The sequence below is a fragment of the Myotis daubentonii genome, chromosome 7 (genome assembly GCF_963259705.1).
Source record: "Myotis daubentonii chromosome 7, mMyoDau2.1, whole genome shotgun sequence".
Taxonomy (NCBI): domain Eukaryota; kingdom Metazoa; phylum Chordata; class Mammalia; order Chiroptera; family Vespertilionidae; genus Myotis; species Myotis daubentonii.
Window position 1 is genome coordinate 21797788 of NC_081846.1, and position 19686 is coordinate 21817473.

Genomic DNA, 19686 nt, shown 5'->3' on the forward strand with positions numbered 1-19686 from the left:
AGACCAGCCAGAACTCTTAGGAGGAGGGTGACACCATGTGGCTGATTTTGGTATTGCAAAAGTTCCCATTGGCCCCTACACTCACCCCTCTTCCATTAAAGGCTTTATAGCCCTTTGCCTATGGAATGCCCTCCACATGCACAATCACACACACACACACACACTCACACACACACACACACACACTCACACACTTCGATACACCCACTTCGCCCTCCGACATCAGCTGAAACTCCTGGTCAGAAGCCTGCCCTCCTCCAAAGAGCATACACCCTGAAAACCCCACACTGGCCTAGCAGCTGCGTGCCTTGCCAAGAGATTTACTTAATCTGAGCCTTGGTTTCATCTGTAAAACAGATGCCATGAGCAGTATATGGGAGCATGCGTGCAAGCCATCTAATTTTAAGTGTTTCAGCAATCGTTCACTAGGCTCTGCTGCCCAGCCTCCCAGCTCCACTAGGACGCTGATACGAAGGGAAGGAAGGAGAGAGTCCAGGTGGAGTAGAGGTGCCAGGGCAGGCAGGAGCCCAGCCCCTTTGGCATACCTGGCATACTTGGCATTTCAGGAACTCTGCAAGGTGCCGCTGGTTTAAGTATGGACTTGGGGGATGAGGAGAGATGGGTGGCAAGGGGTGGGTCCTGCCAGGCTCGCAGCCATGGGAAGGGGTTTGTCCTTTGTCTAGAGCAGTGGTTCTCAACCTTCCTAATGCCGCGACCCTTTAATACAGTTCCTCATGTTGTGGTGACCCCCCAACCATAAAATTATTTTCGTTGCTCCTTCCTAACTATAATTTTGCTACTGTTATGAATTGTAATGTAAATATCTGATATGCAGGATGTATTTTCATTGTTACAAATTGAACATAATGAAAGCATAGTGATTAATCACAAAAACACTACGTAATTATGTATGTGTTTTCCGATGGTCTTAGGCGACCCCTGTGAAAGGGTCGTTCAACCCCCAAAGGGGTCGCGACCCACAGGTTGAGAACCGCTGGTCTAGAGGGTAGTGGGGGCCCAAGGCTTTACCAGGGAACTGACATAACTAGGTCTATATTGAGTCCCCCTGCAAGCTGTCAGGGAGGGTGGATTAGAGAGGTGGGTCAGGAAACAGGAGGCAAAGGGGCCACAGTCAGTCGTCCAGGTGAGAAATGCCGGCAGCCTATAGGGCTGCAGAGAAGCTCAGTGACTCAGTTGACTGATGGGAGATGGGGGTGAAGGAGAAGGAGGCATGTGGGGGAGGGGGGGAAACTGGGTGGGTCATGGTGTCAGTCGCCGAGATTGGGTACAGGGGTCTCCTGTTGATTTCACTGTGTGATGTGGGCCAAGACACTGACTTCTGGCATCAGGGACAGCCAAACACCAGGCTATTCTAGGAAATCATGGGAACAATGATTGAAACGCCTGTCAGCCAGCAGCCTCCCCCCACACCACCCCTAAGTCTGATTGGGGCCTCTTAAACTCACCCCTGAGCTGCCACAAGGGAAGGACTGTGGCTTGGTGTCTTTGTAGGACTGCCGGGGCCAGGCACACAACACTCACACACCTTCCACACACCATCCATGTGCCAACTCCACGTGCCACCCACACACCTTCCACATGCCATTTGCTCATGTTACACCAGCCACCCATGCACAGGCTACATGCCACATACCAGCCACACACATCCACATGCTTGCTATCCGGTGTGCTCTGCACCCCCCCCCCCACCCCCGCCAAATGAGAACCAGGCACTGGGTGGAGACCCCAAAGAAATCCGCAAAGCCAAGTCCCAGCCTGACTGGGTCTTGGCTTTCTCATTCCCGGGCCATCTCATTCCCAGGCCATCTCATTCCCAGGAAGACATGCCCCCATCCCCCTGCCCCATTAGCTGCTCACCTTTGCAGGTGCAACCCTCCCGGGTGATGACCTGCCGGCAGATTCCACAGGGCTTCACCTTCTTGAAGGTCTTCACCTTGAAGTGGTGAGTCTTGGGGGCCTCCAGATCCTCTGGCTGTGGGAGGAAAGGCACAGTGATCAGCCCTGGCAGCAGGCTGGGGTCCCAGGAGAGGAGTGAGGGGGGTGGGGAAGGCATAGGCAAGGACTAGGGAAAGGGAGAGGCAAGAGCCCTTTCAGGTGTCATAGGCCTGAGCCTGTTTCTGGGAGGAGGTGCCCAGGGAAGGAGAAAGCTGTGGGTGGGACCCAGACTCCCAGGTGGGGTCAGCATACTGAGGCCTAGATGACAACTGCAGACCCCAGCAGCTGGGGACCACAGGCCCCTCCATGGTTTCTTAATCACTTCTTTTAATTTACCTGATTAACAAAGTACACTCATTTAAATGTATTGCTCGATACCAATTTTACCCATGTATGCCCCATGGACCACACCCCAGAAGGTTCCCTCATGGCCATCCCGTTCACTATCCTCCCCAGGTAAAGACCAAAGATTCACTTTGACAGACTTTTAAACTTCACGTGAATGGATTTATACATATGTACTCCTATGCCTGGCCTCTTTCGCTCAGTCCTATTCTGTGAGACTCACCCATGTGGTGGGTTACACAGAGCAGTAGCTCCTCCTTTTCATTGCTGTGTAGTACTCCATTGACTAGAGCTTATTCCTTTATCCATCTACTGTTGATAGTCCTTAACTTTTTTTATTTTTAATATATTTTATTGATTTTTTACAGAGAGGAAGGGAGAGGGACAGAGAGTTAGAAACATCGATGAGAGAGAAACATCAATCAGCTGCCTCCTGCACACCCCCTACTGGGGATGTGTTCACAGTCAAAGTACATCATGCCCTTGACTGGAATCGAACCTGGGACCCTTCAGTCCGCAGGCCGACGCTCTATCCACTGAGCCAAACCGGTCACAGCAATAGTCCTTAACTTTTACCCGTGCGCACAGAATGCCATGCCCCTCAGTTCTCTCTTACCCTCACTACCACCCCCTGCCCCAGCCCAGAAGTCTTCTTCCACCTTTATTTTTATTTTCTATTCTTTATATTAGGAAGATCTCAGTATGTTAAATATTCTATTTAAAGCTATACCACCATACACATCATATGAGAGGCAGGCTAGCAGTCCAAGCCTTCTCTATATCTGACCTACCGTGAGCTCCTGGACCAGTCAATCACCCTCCCACCAAAACCGGGGGGGGCATCACAAGGTGGGGCACCACACCCCTGGAGCTCTGACAGTCTGTCCTTTGTAACAACATATAGGCACACACCCTGGGAGCAAGCCCTGCACCCACGCTGCTAAGAACCACCCTCCTCCCGCTTGAGGTCCCCCATTCAGAGGACTCCCCAGAAAAGTCATCCCTGCCTGCAGGCTCCATTCCTCTCCGAGGCGCCTCACTGTGGTGTCTAACCTGGTCCACTCCCCTGCTCCAGCAGCAGGGGCCACAGAACACAGACACTGCAGCTCCCTCCTTCCCTCTCCCAGGCACAGAGCTTCCAACACCGTCCGCACGCACGTGGACACACACAGAGACGCGGTCACAGACCCTGCAGCTCCAGGGAGGGGCTTCTGCTCTTCCAAGTCCCCTCTCGAACCCTGCCCCAGGGCCTCCCAGCTCCAGGACAGGGCTGGAGGGGGCAACCTGTCCAGAGCAGGAACAGTGACAGGCTCACACACCCAGCATGTCCAGGACTCCTATCTGAAGACGCTGTAGTGGTGAGTCCTGGGGAAGAGACTGAGCCATGAGAGACACAGAGAAAAACAGACAAAATGAGAGAGAGACAGAAAGCCAGAGTAACAAAGATAGAGAGAGACTGTGGAGGGGGGAGAGAGAGAGAGAGAGAGAGAGAGAGAGAGAGAGAGAGAGAGAGAGAAGACAAGACAAAGATAGAGTGAACAGAGACAGACAAAGAGACAGACAGAGAGAAGACAAAGAAAAGCCACAGGGAGTCAGACCGAGAGGAGAAAAAAGACCAAGATAAAGGCAGAGACAAAGAAAAAGACCAACAAGCCCACACAGAGAACGTGGTAGATTAGATTGGTACACACAGAGACTATAAAGGGAACCGGAGAATCAAAGGGGCACAGACAGACAAAAGGACACAGGAGCCAGCTTGAAGGGGCCCCCAAAGACTAAATCGGGGAAGATCTGAGCATCAAAATACATAAGACAGGAATGGCTTAAATGAACCCATTCTGATACGTGAAATAATTGGATAAATGGAAAGATGAGGAACAGGGTATTTATAAGACTCAAAGCACCTCCCCACATCATACTTGTAAATTACCAGGGGGAAATGTAACTTTTCCTGGCAGACTCCACTTTAATCAAGTGATCAAAGGTACCGGCACCAGTGGTTGTGTGCCACAGGGGGACATACAGAGAATGAGCATCGCTTCTGCCACATTCCTGCCAAAGAGACACAGCCCAAGCTAATCACGAGGGAACATCAGCCCAGCCCAAATTGAGGGACAGTCTACCAATCCACGGCTTGGACTACTCAAAAGTGACAAGGTCGTGAAAGTGGAGGAAAGACGGGGTGGATGTCCAGACTGAAGGAAACTGAAGAGGTGTGACAGCCAAATGCAATGGCTGCTTCTGAACTGGATTCCTTCCATGCCAGGAAGGACATCATTGGCCATCTTATCGGAGGACGAGATGGTAGTCACATATCAATGTCAGTTTCCTGACTTTGATGGCTGTGTTGGGTTAGGCAGGGGAAAGTCCTTGTAGGAACATCAGGGAAGCATTTAGGGGTGGTAGGCATCGTGTCAGCAACTTACTCTCAAATAGCTCAAGGAAAAAGAAGGTTGCCCTGGCCACATGCCAGGTGGCTCAGTCGGTTGGAATGTCGTCCTGTGCTCCAAAAAGGTTGTGGGTTTGATCCCCGGTAGAGCAACCGATCAATGTTTCTTCTCATCTCTCTCTCTCTCTCTCTCTCTCTCTCTCTCTCTCTCTCTCTCTCTCTCTGTAAGCATGTCCCCGGGTGAGGATTATAAAAATAAACATATCCTCAGATGAGAATTTTTTTTAAAGGGTCTTTGCATTGCATTTGCAACTTTTCTGAAGTTTGATATTGTCTCAAAATTTAAAGAGACAGGCAGATGGTGGGAGACAGACAGGAGCAGAGGCAAAACCCGGGGAGAGGTGGGGAGCAGAGAGTGGAAGGGACAGGCATGGGTGCCAGGAGCCCAGCAGTGTCCTCTGGTGGCTGGGCCAGGCAGCAAGGCCTTGGTCTGAGATGCCAGAGAGCTGGGTTTTAGGAGCGGAGCTTCCAGCTTCCTCTGGGGTGGGTGAGCGTGAGGGCAGAGCACTGCTCAGCCCTGGCCTCACTCAGTGTCCCCATGCCACCAGGAGGGGCAGGAAGTCCCTGCATTCTGAGGTCTCACCAGCCCATTTTCCCATCTCAGCTCCTGGCTGGCAGCCTCCGGGTGATCTCTGTCGCAGACATTCCAGGGAGGGGGCCCAGCCCAATGTCAACTGCAGCAGCCCAGGCCTGGGGTGAGAGGAGGGGCAGGGAGGGGACTTGGGGTTCCATTTAAGGCCTGTGTGAAGAGGCAGGCTTTCAGCTACAGGTCAATCAGCTCAGCCCTACTCTGGCACCTCCAAGCCCGCCCTTCCCACCCCACTAAGTCAGGCAGAACTCCCTGTTCCCAGCTTACATCCAGACTTCTCTGCCTACACCCCAAATCCAGGCCTTCCCCCAAAGCCTGGGGAAAGAGGCCTCCTCCCAAAGCCTAGCTGGGCCAGTGGAATCTCATGAAAGAGGGTCCTGGCCGCCCCGTGAACAGATGGGGAGCAGGCGGAACCTTCCATGCTGACAAGCAAACTCCGTCTTCTCTCCTGGGCCCTGGGTTTGCCTGCCCAACCCCATAAAATCTGAGTTTACAACATCTCTCCCTGCACAGGCTCAGAAAACAGAAACAGGGTTGCAGATACACTCCCCCGCCTCCCTCACACCCTTCCCAGCAGCCCCCGACAATGGCCGGCACACTGCTGCCCCAGCCCCACCCTGTCCTGTTCTCCGGCTGACGGGACACTAGGATGGGAGTCTAGAGACCTGTGCTCTAGGCCAACAGCCTTGAGAAGATCAGTGGCCTTCTCTGGGCCTTGTGGTCCCAAATGGAAATGCGGGGTGGGCAGAGTAGGGGAAACAGTGGGCCAGTTTGCAATGGAGGGACGGGAAGCTGAGATGCCCCTTCCATGCGGGGCTGGAGTACCCCGGGGGCAGGGCCACCTCTGGACTGTAAGGGCTCTGCCAGCGCTGGCTTCCCTGGGCACAGAAGCGGTGTCTGGTGACCTTAGTGAGTCAGCCACACCGGTCTGAAGGGCTCCAGGATGATGGAGGAGAACGTCTAGGCTGGGTAAGCCTCTTATCTGCAAATACCTGAAGGGGCCGTCATTATAAGGCGGCACCTCGGTGACCTGTGAAGTTACTGAAGGCAAAACAACGCCCAGCGGGCAGAAGCCGGAAGGAGGCATGATGAGACACGGGCTGGGGAGAACGTCCCAACAATCACATGTTGAAATCCTGACAAAAAGAAAAACAGGGGTCTGGTACCTCTCCTGCCCTGGCCCAGGGCTACTCTGCAGGTACAGGCAGAGGGTGCGAGTGAGCCCCGCAAGTGCAGAGCTCCGTGGCTTGTCATGGCAATGACCACCGTTTTCCTGACAAGTGGCAGACAGCCTCGAAAAGCACTCCCAGCCCCTTCTTGCTGGATTAACCCCTAAGGGGCCTGAGGAAAGGCAGGGGCAGAGGAGGCACTGCCACACCTCCCTCCAGAGCCAGAGCCCAGACAAGGAGAGTGGTCCCAGCCCAGAAGTCCTCCTGCCCCATCCTCTAAGCCCAGAGCCCTGGCCCTGTGACAAGCCCACTCAGCATCAGAGGGCTTTCCTGGCCCTCAGGGGGTCCTCTCCCTCCCAGCCTCCACTCAGCCAAGCTGGCCTGCCAGAGGCACGTCCCAGCCAGAGGGGTGTGGCACATCTGGCTTGGACAGCCTTGGCAGGAGGCCTTGGCCCCGGGATGGGAAAGGCTGTTTGTTGGTTCCTCCCTGCCCACTGGGAGGGGAGCTGGGTGGGGGTGGGTGGAGGGGATGATAACCTAGGGGTCCTTCAGCTCAGGAGCTCCTGCTTCCTCACCAAGGACCTTCTCCAGCCCTGCACTCCCCCACCCCCCGGCCCTCTGTGCCCAGCACTAGGACCCCTGGATGACGTGGCAAGAGGGCAGAAGTCTGGGAGCCAGTGAGCCTCATGAAAAAGAGTCCCCAAAACTCAGGCCGAGGACAGCCCTGGAGGGTCATCTCCCCTCTCCCTGCCTCCTGGCCCCCAGCCCTCCATGCCTCATCACCTCAGGTTGAGAGGCCAGGGCCTGGTTGGCATCAGCCATCATTTCTAGGGCGGAGACTTGGACTCACAATGGAGAGATAGGCCTGCATCTGGGAGTCCCCTGAGCACCTCAAAAGCAAGCTACCCCCAATCCCACCTCACCTTCACATACACACCAATGTTCCTTACCCGCCCACCCCCCACACACAATCCCCTAGCCAGCTAATGTTCTGACCGGGGTGTTCTTGGTCACCCCGGGTGGAAAACTCTGAATCACTCTCAACTCCTCCCTGCCCTCCACCCTCCAATCAAACCAGTTGCCAGACTCTGTGAAATTTGCTTCCTAAACATTCTCTCTTCCCTCCTGTGCTTGTTAATTCCACTGCCTTTGCCCTCCTGGAAGCCTTGTCCTTTTTGCCCAGAGCTGTTGCAACAGCCACCAGGACCCCCAATACGAGGCCTCCACACATCCTGTATGCAGCTCTAAGGAACACAGCTCTCTGAGGTTACTGACACCACCATTCACCCCAAAATGCTCCCATACATCCAGGATACAACCTGCACTCTCTGGAGCCAACAGGGGAAGCAGCTGGCCCACACCCAGCCCACTTTGCCATCTCAATCCCCCGCACCCACTCTCCAACTCCCTGCCAGGCAGCCACCTCTGAGCCTCTGCTCTGCTTTCCCTCTTCCCAGGATGGCCTTCCTTCCTCCCTCCTCGGCTTTTAGCTTCTGGGCATCCTCGAAGGCCTCATTCCCACTTCATCCCCGCAGGAAGATCTTCCCAGGTACCCCTCGCCACCACCACTGTCAGAATCAACCTCCCCACCGCTGTCTTCGTTTTTTGTTTCAAAAGCTAAAAGCTCCTGAAAAGATAAACTCGTATATGCCCTTCACCTGGATTCACCCGTTGTTAACATTTTGCCACTTGTGCCTGCTCTCTCTTTCTCTGTGTCTGTCCCCTGCCCCAATATAATCGTCATACTCGGGGAAATTCGACAACAGCACCATACTATCCAGCATTCGGTTCTTACTCTAATTTCTCCTTTCGCCCCAACAGGACTCATTCTAGCTGGGTCTTTGTTTTGGTGTTTATTTTGGACTCGGGACCCAATCAAGATCCTGTATTACATTTAGTCGCTGGGTTTCTTTCATATGCCTTAATCCAGGCCCACTATCCCCCCCCCTTTTGATTTCTCTTTTATGACATTGATGTTTTGAAGAGTCCCCACTAACTGTGTTGCAGAATGTCCCTCAGTTTGCATTCGTCTGCTCACTTCCTCATGATTAAGGCTTAGCATCCCCAGGCATCCCTTCCTGTCCTCAGTGGCACCTTGGTGCCCCATCAAAGCCCTCCAGGCAATCTGACTCACCTCTGCTCCCCCACATAGCTAGGTGACCCTGGGCAAGTTGCTTAACCCCTGTCTGCCTCAATTTACTAATCTATTAAATGGGCTAATAATAGTAACACCCATCAGTTGCTGTGAGGATCAAAGGAGTCAGTGCCTGAAAAGCAGTTGGAACAGCACCTGACACATAGTAAGCACGGCCTGTGTTTCATATTGTCATTGTTTTGTGTGCACTGGACCAGCTCTGGGGTGGCCCATGTCTGCAATACTTCTGCTCCATGTCCCCTGTGTCCCAGGACAAGTCTGAAAGAGCGGATCCAATGGAGTTGTTGCCACATGTCCCCTTGGGTAATTACACCCTGCTCCCACTGACCTGCCCTCCCAGGAGAGAGCCCGGGGTCAGCCTTTCACCAGCTGCAGACACAGGTGCTGGCATTGCTGACTGCAGGAAAGCTCTTTGACTCTGAGCAGGCCTGGCTCTCCACAGGAGGGCAGAGGGTGGAGAGCGGCACTGAGCCCCTCCCATGGGACAGAGGAGCACGTGGAGACTTGGCAGCCCAGGATCCCATCTGGTGACCAGTTCCTGGACTGGATGGTCTCTCCCCGGCATCTTGCTCTTGCTCTCTGTCTCCCCCTTGGCTCCTTCATAGACTACGTCCCAACATTTCTCAGCCTCAAGTCCTGAGTCCCTTTTTGTGCCCAAAATGAAATCATCCCCTGGGGGGGGAGGGCTCAGTGGGTGCACAGTCTGAGCCTCATCAACGGGCTGGTGCCGGGGAGAGGCTGGCGCTGCTCCCTCGCTGACTCCTCACGACGTCCTGCCACGAGGCTGAGGAGTTGCTCTGGGACACAAGGCACACAGGAAGGCAGGGGGGAGCAAAGATTCAAATCCAGGCCTGTCGGAGGCAGGGTCCCAAGTCCCTAACCACGACAACCACCATTTCCCACAGTCTGTCAACAGCGGCCTGTCGGGGGCCTTCTGGAGAAGACCTGGCAGTTACATCTTCTGCCCAAAGGCCAGCGATTGGCCAGCTCGGCCGGGTTAGCCATCCTCAGCCATCCTCACTTCCTCCTCTCGCATCACCAAGTTCTCAGCTTCATCTTTGGATCTAGTTTAAAGCTCATCTCCAAGAGGTCTCTCCTCATACCTCTGCTCCCCCCGGGCCAGGTTAGGCCCTCTTGGTAACACCCATCTTATCTTAACCACCAGCCTCAGCACAATACCTGCAAGCTTCTCGAAGGAAGTCGGCGCTCCATGGCCCTTGGTGAGATGGATGGACTGGTCCAGGGCTGGGTGCTTAGATGGCTGAATGGCTGGGCGGCTTCTTCGTCACAGTCCTCCCCAGCACCATTCCCTAGCCCTGGCTGCTCCCTAGCAGTCCCCTCCACCCAGCGCTCCAATGCCCCCAGCCCACGTCCTTCCTCTTTTCAGGAACCCATCAGCCATGTGGCTTGGGCAGGAATCCCTTTCACCACAGCTGGAAACTGGAACGAGTTGCCCTCGCCAGTCACAGAACTGCAGTGAGGGTCAAATGAAACTGTACACAGTAAGGCACACAGAGGTTAAATAACTTCACACACGCACACACACACACGCGCACACACACACACACACACACACACACCATTCCTAAGTGGCAGAGCCAGGATTTGGGCCTGGGCAGGCTCGCTTCAGCATCTGAGCTCTGCCCACTGTGCACGCTGCCTGCGCATGCCTGCCTTTCCCGGGCCTTCACATCGCTCTTAAGACCCCCTCCACACTGGTCCCACATGCCCTGCCCTGGAGTATGCCAGGATGGACAGCTGTAGATGGGAGGCAGCAGACCAGATGCTAGTTCTAACTCTACTTTACTGCATAGCCGTGCACCATATATGTATAATAAGAGCTGTCATTTCTCAAGCTCTTACTGTGTGAGACACTTTTCTAAGTGCATGTGTGCATTAGCTCACTTAAAACCCAGCGTCCTGCCCTACCCGGTTTGGCTCAGTGGATAGAGCCTCGGCCTGCAGACTGAAGGGTCCCAGGTTCGATTCTGGTCAAGGGCATGTACCTTGGTTGCGGGCACATCCCCAGTAGGGGGCGTGCAGGAGGCAGCTGATCGACATTTCTCTCTCATCGATGTTTCTAACTCTCTATCCCTCTCTCTTCCTCTATGTTAAAAATCAATAAAATATATATTTTTTTAAAAAGCCAGCATCCCTATAGGTAGATGGGGAAACTGAGGCACAGGGATGTCAACTACTTGCCTAAGCTCACACAGCTACCAAATGGCAAGGCCAGGACGAAACCCAGGCGCCACACTCTGGGCCAGCACACTTCCTCCAAACACTGCCGAAAACCAGTGCAGCATTTCTCCCTGCCTTTGTGCCTCACATGTCATTTTGAAAAACTTTGCAAAAAGCGGGTTTATGTTAGACCCTAGAGAGTGACACGCAGCCTGCCTGGCTCCCAACACCACGGTCAAGAGGCCCCGGATGGACATGGCCCTCTCAGGCAAATGACACTCCAGAGAGAGTGAGATCAGGGCCAGACTGGGGTCAACATGACAGGAACTGCACCCCAAGAATCCGGGGACTCACGAGGACCCTTCTGACAAAAGTGTGTGCTTACTCCTGGGCAGGACACCAACTCCAGGAGAGAGAACACTTCATTGTCTGCAGCTGCAAGTGGCCGCAGGGAATAACGTCCAAGTTTTGTGAGGTCCAGGAAAGTCCAGTGTCCAGCCCGAGGCTACACGGCTTGCTCAGGGCAGGGCCAGAGCTGCACTTAGCCCAGAACTGCCTCATGGCTCTTTCAGCCCCGCCCTAATATGCCCCTTCCCGGTTCCTAAGAGCTGAGTAAGCCCCTCTGAAAGGAAGAGCCTGCAGTCCTAACGCCATCAGCGCACCAAAAACCTCAATTAATAGGCATGTAATTATTTTCTAAATAAGCCATACTTGAATATGTAATGGCAAATGGGAGCAATTGCTAGAAAATCAAGTTATGCATAATATATCCCTATGCTCCTCGGCTAATAAAGTGCTTTGTATTCCTAGAGCTTGTTAACACTATGCACTACAGATACAGCACTTGGATGAAAGGTTTGCAGCTGTCCCCATTCAGGGACATGTGCACACATAGACAGACATGCATTCATACTGGGGCACAAGGCCTATCTCTTCCAGGCCATGCTTCAACTTACCTCCTGGAAGCCACAGACCCACTCAGTTCTTGGCCCCAGAATAGTTGGGCAGAGTCTCTGGGAAGTCAGGCGCCTCAGAGGTGGGGCCCTGTCCCGCAACAGCCATCCCAGGGACACCCTCCCCTCACATGAGATCTAGGATATGGGGGATCCCACGAGCCAAACAGCAGGTTTCAGAGTAGGGCAGGGACCAGCATTTACTGAGCACTTACTATGCGCCTGGGCACCTGGTCTTTTGACATACATTACCTCTCTCCCTACCCCAGCCATTTAAGATGCGTATTATTCTCCCCACATTACAGATCAGGAAACTGAGGCTCAAGAAAGGAAATGTTTTACCCAAGGCTGCCCATCTGGTAAATGATGGAGCTGGGATTTGAGCCTAGCCCTGCCTGGTGTCAAAGTCCACTCACTTCCCACCACTAGGTGCTTCTCAGGACAGAAACAGCCCCTGGGCAAAGCCTCCAGGACCTCCGCGCCCCCTTTCCACAATTGGTGCCATCTATATACGGCCTGCCACAAATATATACCCACTGAGGCCCACCCGGGAGGGAGGGAGGTGGCTGGTACACTGCCTTGGGCAACTGGAGGAGAGGACAAGAACCTTGACATGGCCAGGACTGTGCCCGGATCTGTCCAGTCCAGACCCCCCCCCCCAACTCTGGCTCTCCCTGACATGGGGCATCCAGGCACAACCCCTCTGCCAGCCCACTACCCCCAGCCTCTTCTCATTCCTGTAAGAAAAGTGCCCACTAGGCTGCGCCACCGAGCTGGGGAGGGACAGAGGCTGGGATGGCACTAGGAGAGAGGGTAGGAAAAGTAGCAAGTGGAGGGGCTTAGGGAAGCCCAGTGGCAGCATCCACACCGCCCTGGGTTCCCCGCACCGCTCCCAGCTCTTGGGGCGGGGGGGGGGGGGGGGGGGCGGTGCGTAGCATCAGTAGAGCACTCATGCCTGCCTCTCAGCAACTTCCTCCCCTTGTCTTCATTTCGCCCATGGCAACACTGAGGCTCACAAGGGCGAAGCGCTGCTCCCATGGCCTTTCCTCCATCCACAGTAGCACATCACCCCAGGAAGTGGAACGGCGACCCTCCACACACAGGGCTCCCTCACAGACCACCTCATGGAAGGGAGCCTGGTGGGCCTGGAGAGGGAACTTGGTCGAAGATCCCTTTTACAGATGTCAACACCAGCCCAGCAAAGCACTGCTGCATCCTCTGTGCAGGACACTCCAGGCTCCAGGCACCTTCAAGCTACTAGTCAGACCCCTCCCCATACCTGAGCCCCAACTCCATCCAGACCCCTTCACGAGCCCCTCCCCGCCTTCCCTTCTCTGCCCAAGTACACCTGGTTGCCCAAGTCCCTTCGCCCACACTGTCCTCAGCCTGAGCTCGCCTGGCCCACAGAGGGCCCTGCTGAGGACTGGTGGGAACAGGGAATGGGGCAGGAAAGGCCACATCTGGATTCCTGGCCTGAAGCCCCTCCCCCAAGCCAGCCATCCCTCCCTCAGAAACGAACATTAACCTCGGCCAGGGATGACTTCCTCGCCCTCCTGACCCCTGTGCATGCCTTCGCCAAGACAGCCCCGGAGCCCCTCTAAGGGGTCTCCAGCCCCTGCCCCCACCCCTCCTGCAGCAGTAAACCCTCCCAAACCCACTCTGCCCCTAACTGGCCTCAAGACTTTTAACCCTCACCATGTGGCCCCAGACACTGCCTGCCCACCGCTCAGCATCCTCGCCCCAACACATGCCTTCCTGAACCTAGGAACAAGGAGAGAGGAAGAGAACGCCATGGCTGCCTCGGGGGGGGGGGGGGGGGGTCTGGGGGGGATGGTTAGGGGCTATGGAAGAAGGGATGGCAACAGGTAGAAGCTGAAATTGGGTCTAGAAGGGATAAAAGTGATGGAATCAGGCAGAACTCTCCCCAGCATGGCTTTTTTTCATTGTCAAAGTCAGTATCTCCCTATTCCCCAGGCTCCTACCAGTGCCCCTCCTCAAACTCAGGCTGAGCAACTAAAGGGGTAGCAGGAGGGGCAGGAGAGGCTCCAAAAAGAAACACACTTCCTGGTGGCTTCCTTCTTCTTATAGCTCCTGTCTCAACTGGGGGTGAGAGCAGTGGGGTGGGGGTGTACTGAGCTGTAGAACCAGAGCCTGGGCCTGTTGATGGGGAAGGACAAAGGCTGAGGGACTGCTCGAGTATGTCTGTCCTTCTGCCCATAGGGGCAGAGAGGCCCCACCACCCCCCTACACCAACACTCCCCCCCACACACACAATGGGCTCTCAGGCGAAGGATAAGGGGGTGGGGGTCAACACCCCAGCTAAAGCAGCCAGACCTACCCAGAGCATGCAGGACAGACAGATCCACGTCATCTTCGGGGGGCCCTGGACTCGGGCCACGTCCGGGGCCTGCAAACGACACTCTTGAGCTCACAGACCCTCGAACAGGCAGAAGAAAGCTCTAAGTCCCAGGCTGCTGCTCCGCGTAGCCAGCATCTGTGGGCCTCTGGCCCTGCCTGCCTCCAGCTCCCCCTCCCTCCTCCTCCCCCCACTCCACCCCCTTGTCCCAGCCTCCTGTCTCCTCCCTCCTCTAGGCTCCACTGGTGGCGGTGGGAGGCAAAAGCCTTGTTTTGCAGGGGGTGTGAAGGAGATAGAGCAAAGGGAAAACTACTAGAAACAGCCACCACCCCCGACCCGCACCCCCACCCTCAGACACACAAGTCCTGTGAGCCACGGAAGCTTCTCCTGCCTTCTGATCTGCTGCTGGCAGGGCTGGAGTCTGCTCTCCTCACTGCAGAGCCCTCCACCCCAACCACTGATGAATGGACAGACAGACATAGGACAGCACAGTCTGCACACCCGGGGTTCCTTGGCACTGTCCCATCTCAAAGGACACACGCAGGCCTGCCTTTGAAACACACACTCATTTGCACACACTCAGCTACAGGTCTTAACACAAGAGACACCGAGCCTGAGGCTGCCGGAGAATGGCCCCGCCCCCAGGCTGTGCATTTCATTCCAATTTTTTTTTCCCTACTTCTTTTTTTCCTTCTTTCTTTTCTCCAAACATCTGTCCCAGCCCTTCCTGCCCTTCCTAAAGGGAGCCCCGCTCCAGGCTCCCGCGAGAGTCTGTTTTTCTTGACTGTACCCTGGGCCAACATTTGGTTTGCATTTCCCCACTTCCTCCTCCACCTCCCTCTTCCCCCTCCCAGAGCCCAGTTTTCACCTCCCACCACTCCACTGCCTGCTTCTCCCCAGTGTCCCATGCATCACCCACCAGCCCTCCCCTCCCTTGTACCCTTCCCTTAGCCCAGGGACAATGGTTGGGGTCTAGAGGGTGGGAAGAAAAGGGGCACAGGATCCAAATGTCTTCTCAGGGAGCTCTGCAGCAAAAGTCAACAAAATCTGCCCCAGCCCTTAGTGTCTCGATCCACATATACACATCTCAAAAAACTTTCCTGCCGGCGTTCTGGCCTGGCTGGACCAAGAGAGGGTGGGTGGAGCTGGTGAATCACCAGTTCTGCTTTTTGGAGCTTTCCAGGGGAGGACAAGAAGGCTCAGCCCCACCCCCTTCTGTAGACACACACACCAGGACACACGGTCCAACTCACATAAACACACAAAAGGCCAAAGACAGGGCCACACCCAGAGTAGGCACTCTGAGACCATTTTCTTGGATTGAGTAAGTTGGCAAGAAAGCACTCTTGTTTGTGCTCCTATGCAGACACAGGAGAGTGCTGTACGTGCCCCAGGCCACACGTACAACAGTTACATATCCCCTGCCTCTCTCCCCCACTCACCCAGGAGCAGGCTCTGTCCCTGTCTGTCAGCACCACACACAATGCAACCCCAGGGTTCAGTCTCTACAGCCGGCCTCTCTCCTCAGGTGGACCTGCCCAGCCAGATGTGCTGGCTACCAGCCCACAGTCCAGCCAAGAATTCTACCTGGGATGAGATGGAATCCCCGAGAATGAGAGGGAAGCATTCACACTTGGTCTGGGAAAAGGCTGTGATGTGGTCATGCAGGTGGTGCCCTGCTCGAGGGACTGGCACTCTATTGCCTGGTGATGCTGAGAAGTCGGGAGACACTGAAGCAAGTCTCTCATCTGGTCCTTCCTGGCCCGAGTTAAGAGTCTTTGATCTGATAAAGGAGATAGGGCGCCGGATCAGGGTCCCTTCTCACATCTCTCCAAGTCTTCCTGTAGAGGTATGGAGCTGCCAATGGTTCTGCCCCGCTTCCCTTGCCAGAATCGCAGTGCCCCTTGAGACCCCCTCCTAAGCCTGCTGGGGCTCAGCTGGCAGTTTAGCCAACACTGAAATGGACCAGTGTAACTGGCCCCACAGCCACCTCTGGGGATGTCCACACAGAGACACTCTCACAAACTCTCCCTCTCTGCTGGCTAGAGCAGAGGGCAAGCAGGGAGGAGCGGCCTCTAGTGGCCTCTCTGAGAGCGCTGAGCCCACCCCTAAGCCACCATCCCCAGCCCTGCCAGCCTCCTCCCTGCAGCTGTCTTGGGAGTTCCGAGAAATCACCTTGCAGCTTCCCAGAAATGCTAGAAAATGAGAGCAAAGACCAAATCACAGTAACACCAACTTGTCTGGCCTCCCACACAGCCCAAGGGGGCCCTGCGGTCCCCAGGCCAGCTCCCTCCCCAGTCCTCTCAACTGGAAGTGAGAATGGGGGAGTGCAAGACCCTGGGTTAGGGGTCCCCTTGAAGGAATCCTGACCCCAGAATGCCTCCACCCCTCTTTTCCAAGACTATGGAGTTCTCTCCTGTATCTTAGCCAATCATTGTTGGAAGTCGCTCCTGCTACCAAACTACCATCTTCCCTGCTGAATGTTCAACTCTGCCACCTGAGGTGTCTCTAACCATATATAATGGCCCTGTTTCAAGCTTGTTATCTATTATTTATCCTTCACAGTCTGGGGTCCCCTCCCCCGCCCACACACAGAGAAAGTGTCTTGGGCAAGGACATGTCCCATGTTTTGCATCCGCAGAGCCTGCCATACAGCAGGTTGACATACGTCATTGAAAAAGGAATGAATCAATCTATCAATCAATGGGTCCTAAGGAATTTTTCTACTCTGACCATCTACCATCCCCTCCCCAAACCTTTCTTCTCTTCCCCTCTGGCCCCCTTCAAAGGCTCTTGGGCCTACTTAGCCTGCACACCTTTGCACAGGCCTGCAACACCCACTCATCTTCAGCACCATCTCCCACCACCACCCCTACTCCGAGCTCTCTCAAGCTGCAAACTCTCCAGAGGCCTAAGTATCGCTCATCCTGGGGTACACACCCCTGCCTGGACTTCACATGCAGCAGACATCAGGTACCTGCTGGTGGGCTGGCTGGGTTTTCTGGGCTGAAATCCCTAAGGCCTCAGAACCCACCATTACCCTGTGCCACACCACCCACTGCCCTGGCCATTTCTGCAGCAGGTTTGTGTATAATTCCACTCTCCCCTCTGCACACAGAGCCCTCCCCGCTCACCACCCACTGCCCTCCAGCCCCTGGGTCAGCAGCCAGCTGAAGAAACAGTCAGGACTGCAGGCTCTGGGGCTGGCCCTGGGCCCAGAGGCTGGCTGCGCTGAGGCAGCGGGAAGGGTGACTGAGGGCAGGAATGAAGGTGACGGCCTTGTAAGCCTTAGCCTGGCACTTCTCCCTCCTGGCCTCAGTTTCCTCACCTACAAAATGACCAAGTTGCTGGTCACTAAGGTCCCTTCCAGCTCCACCATCTGTGATGCCACAACTATCCAAGGCCAAGGCCCAGCTCCCTCCTATTCCTTCTGCCTACCATTTGACACTTGTCCATCAAAAAGTTCTTCCTGTTGTCTAGCCATCTCTTATTGTGGCATCGAGCCTTTCCTCTGTCACCACTGGTCACAGAATCTGAGTGTCACAGAACATCAGAGATAGAAAGACCTCAGGCTCAGATAGTGGTCATGGTCAGGGTAACTAGTGAAGTTCAGAGCCTTCCGGGGCCCGAAAGAAGTTACATGAGAGGAGCAGGCAAGGGGTCTTTAGGGACCTAGAGAGGGCAGGCCCAGCTAAAGGGGATGCACACTCCTCAGGGAGAGCCACCGTGCCATCAGCTACAGAAGCCCACCCCGTCAGATCTTTTGATCTATCAAGAGAAGCCTCAAATCTATATCATCATATGAAATCTTTTCTATAAAATATGAGAGAAAAATGCAAATTTTTAAATGTTGGCGTTTTCTTTTTTTAAACCATTCTGCCTGCCAAATTAAACACGTCTGCCGCGGGGCGGGGGAGGGGGTTGCCTTTGGGGCACCACTCACCTAATCCAGCCCCTTTGTCTCACAGATGACAACGCTGCAGTGGAGAGAGGGGTGGGCAGGAATTCCCAGGAAGCGTCCAGCTGCCCAGGCCAGGTCTAGCTTGGGGCGGAGGATGAGGGTAGGAGGGAACACACAGAGGTCCAACAAGGACAGGGCTGCCGCAGGGGTCAGGATGAGACCAACTGGCTCCCTAGTGACTCTAGATGTTTTTCCTAAGCACCTGCTGTCCAGTCACTGTCATGCCCTCAGCTTTCTCCTGCCAACCCTGCAGCCCACTGCCTTCCACACTGGGCTGCATGCACCAAAGCCTTCCTCCCAGCCAGCCCCAGGGGCCTCCCATCAAATAAGGGGGTGCAGAGCTGGCACTGGGGTTCCTCTCCAATGTCCAACTGCAGATATCAAAAGCACGGGACACAGGAATCTGACACCAAAGCACTCGGCAACTGTATCTACACGCTTTTGTCCCCTCAGACTCTGCCACTCTGCCCTCTGCCCTGGGAGGGAGTGGGGGGTTGTGGCGGGGGGTGGGGGGGCAGCTAGCCAGGCATTTAATGTGGTACTGCACGTAAGCCTCCTACCGGTCCCCAATTCACAAATGCAGCAACTGAGGCGCAGAGAGGTACAGCAACTTGCTCAGAGTCACACAGCTAATAGGTGTGAGAATGGAGTCCAGGGCATCTGGCTCCACATTTTGCAGGGACCAAGAATTTCCTATTGCTCCTGTAGCAACACAGTCACCCAGGGCCTAGGAGTTAAGGTCCCGTGTTGTAGTAATGTGTTAGCCAGCTCCCCATTCCTCATCCAAGGGCTGGTGCTGCAGCCTCAGAAAGAAATCAGCTACTCAGGCCCAGGTCTGGCTTGGATCAGGGGGTGATTCCGGAGTGGGGGGTGGACACAAAGGACAGTGCTGCCACATGGATCAAGATGAAACCAACTGCCTCTCCAGTGACTCTAGAAAAGCCAACAAGAAGAGAAAAACCGTAGTCCTGACAAGACCTGGGGCCCAGGATTGAGTGAGGACAGGGTCTGGCACCTGCTGCCCACAGGTAAGCCAGGTTACTTCATCTGCTCCCCATACACACTCAGCCTCCAAGCTCTGGATACTCAGAGCCCAGCAGAGCCTCATGTACCGCTGCACAGGACGCTCACTGCACAAGAGTACAGCCAGGATGTGAGTGGAGACTGAAGTCCCGTCCATGCTCCTCTCATCAAGCCTGGCATGAGAAGCATCAGACCAAAGCAAGGGCACTCGCCCGAAAGCCCACCAAGGCACCCTATGGGTAGAGGAGGTCCTGCCCCTGGCCCCCATGCCCATTACTGGGGCAAAACTGAGGTCATTGTTCCTCAGTCTGGATGTTCCCTAGCAGGTAAGGCGAGGTTCCAACCAGGCCCTGTCTGAGCCTCAGTTCCCCCAGTTGACACAGGAAGGAATATCATTCACATCCCGTTCCCCTTCCTCCCACCACTGGTGGGCCTGTGTGTGTGGAGGGGGGGGGGAGGAGGGGGGAGTGTCCTGCACAGAGGATGCAGCATCCTGGGTCAGGGGAGTGTCTGGGTCTAATTCCAACAATTTTTAATAAAATCCTTCCC

At 54.9% G+C, this 19686-nt stretch overlaps 1 protein-coding gene across 11 annotated transcripts in view; it reads right to left on the bottom strand.

Moving 5' to 3' along the window:
• The window catches only part of TNS1 (tensin 1), a 231643-nt gene that overhangs the window by 184311 nt on the left and 27646 nt on the right, over window positions 1-19686 (bottom strand). For 10 of the 11 annotated variants that reach the window (XM_059703093.1, XM_059703097.1, XM_059703094.1 and 7 more), the window contains one exon: window positions 1879-1993. In XM_059703093.1, the coding sequence (XP_059559076.1) occupies window positions 1879-1993 (115 nt within the window). Of the gene's footprint in view, window positions 1-1878; window positions 1994-14135; window positions 14286-19686 lie in introns of those variants that run through there. The other variant, XM_059703095.1, reaches the window with a different exon arrangement.